Raw genomic sequence first — 2,353 nt, 5'->3', positions numbered from 1 at the left:
ACATGCATACATATATATATATATATATATATATATATATATATATCATGTTTAATTCCAGATACTATTTTATAGTGATTTTAAAATGATAATAAACATTGATATGATCACATATGGACCATGCAATTAGTTAATATGAATAAATGAATTGTGAAAAACTGCCAACAATGGCTACAATGAAATTTGCAGTTGGTTTTGTAGTTACTATTGGTTTTGCTAGATCAATGAATACCTGTTTGAATAGTAAAACAGATGCCTTGTTGCTTTGGTTACTAATCTTTAAACTATCCATTTCCTATACATTTTATCAGTTGCTTTGAAGAATTTATAATATTCCGGAATGTACTTAATGACTTCTCTTTCCTTTCTAAGTCTGTAGTGATAGAATTTATTAATTATAAACATCAAATATGTTTTTTTAATTGGATTATTGGTCTTTTAATTAACCTTATGCCTGCTATAATGAAAGGAAAATAACCTTTAATCCACAACTGAATTTAGTTTGAAAATAAATCCTATCTATATAATCCCATGGATATTAGCAAGATATCTTAAATTGAATTCAATGTCTGGCTGAAGTAAACTTTATCCTAGTATTCCCTTTCCAAAATATATTAAAGAAAATTATTTTGTGATATGATGCTGATGTAATATTTTATCAATTGTTTTATACAGTTTTTATCCCAAACTTTCCTAGCAGTGAATGTGTCAAACATATTTAGAAAATTCAGGTTCTATAAATATATCCTATAACATCATCAAAACTTCTTTTTTAAAAAAGAATATTTGTACAATCAGTAGAAAAAAGAAATTGAAAAGTATAATTTAGCTAGAAACACAACTGCATCCAAAAAAAAAAAAAAAGAAAAAAAACGTTTAATTAATCTTTTTTGAATAGGAAATAATGTTTTAAAGAAACATACAAACATATTTTGCAAGGCAGATTTTGCAAGCCAGCAGTTGAAAAATACTGGGATAAAAAGGTTCCGTAACTGAACACTAAATATCTGTAAAATAAGAGAAACAAATAAATGGCAATAAGAAATATTTTATCAAAAAATTCAAAGATGTGTAGTTTTAATAGGTATGATAAAAAGGTTCATTAAAACAAAATCAATATATTCCAATACCATTATTTAGAAATTTTATCACATGCTTTCCTATTATCTTAACTTTGTGTCCACATTGACTTTAAAAGATATGCAAGTAAGGTATGTGATGAATACTAACTTGATCATTAATTAATTGCAAACTGAACAATAAAATGTTAATTAAAAAAACTTTCAATCAACTTCCAAATTTTCCAAAAGAAATTTAATTTTTCATGTAAATTTTTATGAAATATTATCTAATTTGATATTTTGCTTTCAACATAAAGATAATTGAGATAATTAACAATAGAATAGCTAAAATATAGTGAATTGTAATTAATGGGTCAGTTTTACTTTTATTCATTTAATATTTTATCATCTAGAACTACATAAGGGTATTCAACCCTAAAATATACAATAACTCCCCTGTTGAAACGTTTGGACATAAGGATACCAGTATCTACATAGGCCAAAAGATGTATAAGTTAATCAGTAATATAAAAAGAATTCATAATTATTACCAATTTTAATACTCATTTATGAACTAATGATTTCAATCAAGATCACAAATCTGTGTGAAGAAATTTGGAATCAAACAATTCCAGATTTGATTTCACTGAGATAATGTTTTGAACCGTTTTAACCGAAGAAAGGTTCACATAACAGATGTATTTCCTATTATATATTATGCAAACCTGAAACATACATGTTAAACTATTTAAAAATATTACTATTTGGTTTGACTGCATTATTACAAGTTATACAACTTGATACCAGTATAAACTAGCTGGTAGAGACTTTACTTATACACACATTTATATAAAAACTTATACATATACTCGGCATCATAAGTGCAGCACTCAAGGAGAAGATCGAGGGATACAATAGGGGAGAGTACCCCAAAGTGAAGAAACGCAGGAAAATATACTTCCAGAAGGAGGGAAAAGGACATAAGATCAGGCCTCCAAATAAAATATACGAGATAGACGAAAGATGGAAGGGATACTGGGAGCTGGCCACGGATTTGGGAAGTCTAGTAATTTTTCCACTTATAAAAACGACAAAAAGACCAGACTTAGTCATATGGGACACAGAACGGAGAATAGGAATTTTACTAGAACTGACAGTACCATGGGAAGAGAACATCGACAATGCAGAGAAACGAAAGGAGAAGAGATACGAAAAACTAATCGAAGAGTGCAGAGAACAGGGATGGACTGTCGAGTATTACCATCTGGCAGTGGGGGCTAGAGGCTTCATTG

General features: G+C 28.3%; 1 protein-coding gene across 11 annotated transcripts in view; it reads right to left on the bottom strand.

Moving 5' to 3' along the window:
- The window catches only part of LOC106878725 (potassium channel subfamily T member 2), a 747,999-nt gene that overhangs the window by 103,415 nt on the left and 642,231 nt on the right, over positions 1-2,353 (bottom strand). For all 11 annotated transcript variants that reach the window (XM_052970033.1, XM_052970046.1, XM_052970049.1 and 8 more), the window contains one exon: positions 924-1,007. In XM_052970033.1, coding sequence (XP_052825993.1) covers positions 924-1,007 — 84 coding nt within the window. The remainder of the gene's footprint in view (positions 1-923; positions 1,008-2,353) is intronic.

Source organism: Octopus bimaculoides, chromosome 1 (assembly GCF_001194135.2).
Source record: "Octopus bimaculoides isolate UCB-OBI-ISO-001 chromosome 1, ASM119413v2, whole genome shotgun sequence".
Lineage (NCBI taxonomy): Eukaryota > Metazoa > Mollusca > Cephalopoda > Octopoda > Octopodidae > Octopus > Octopus bimaculoides.
The sequence above is the reverse complement of the archived record's forward strand: the minus strand, read 5'-3'. Positions and strand labels throughout refer to the sequence as shown.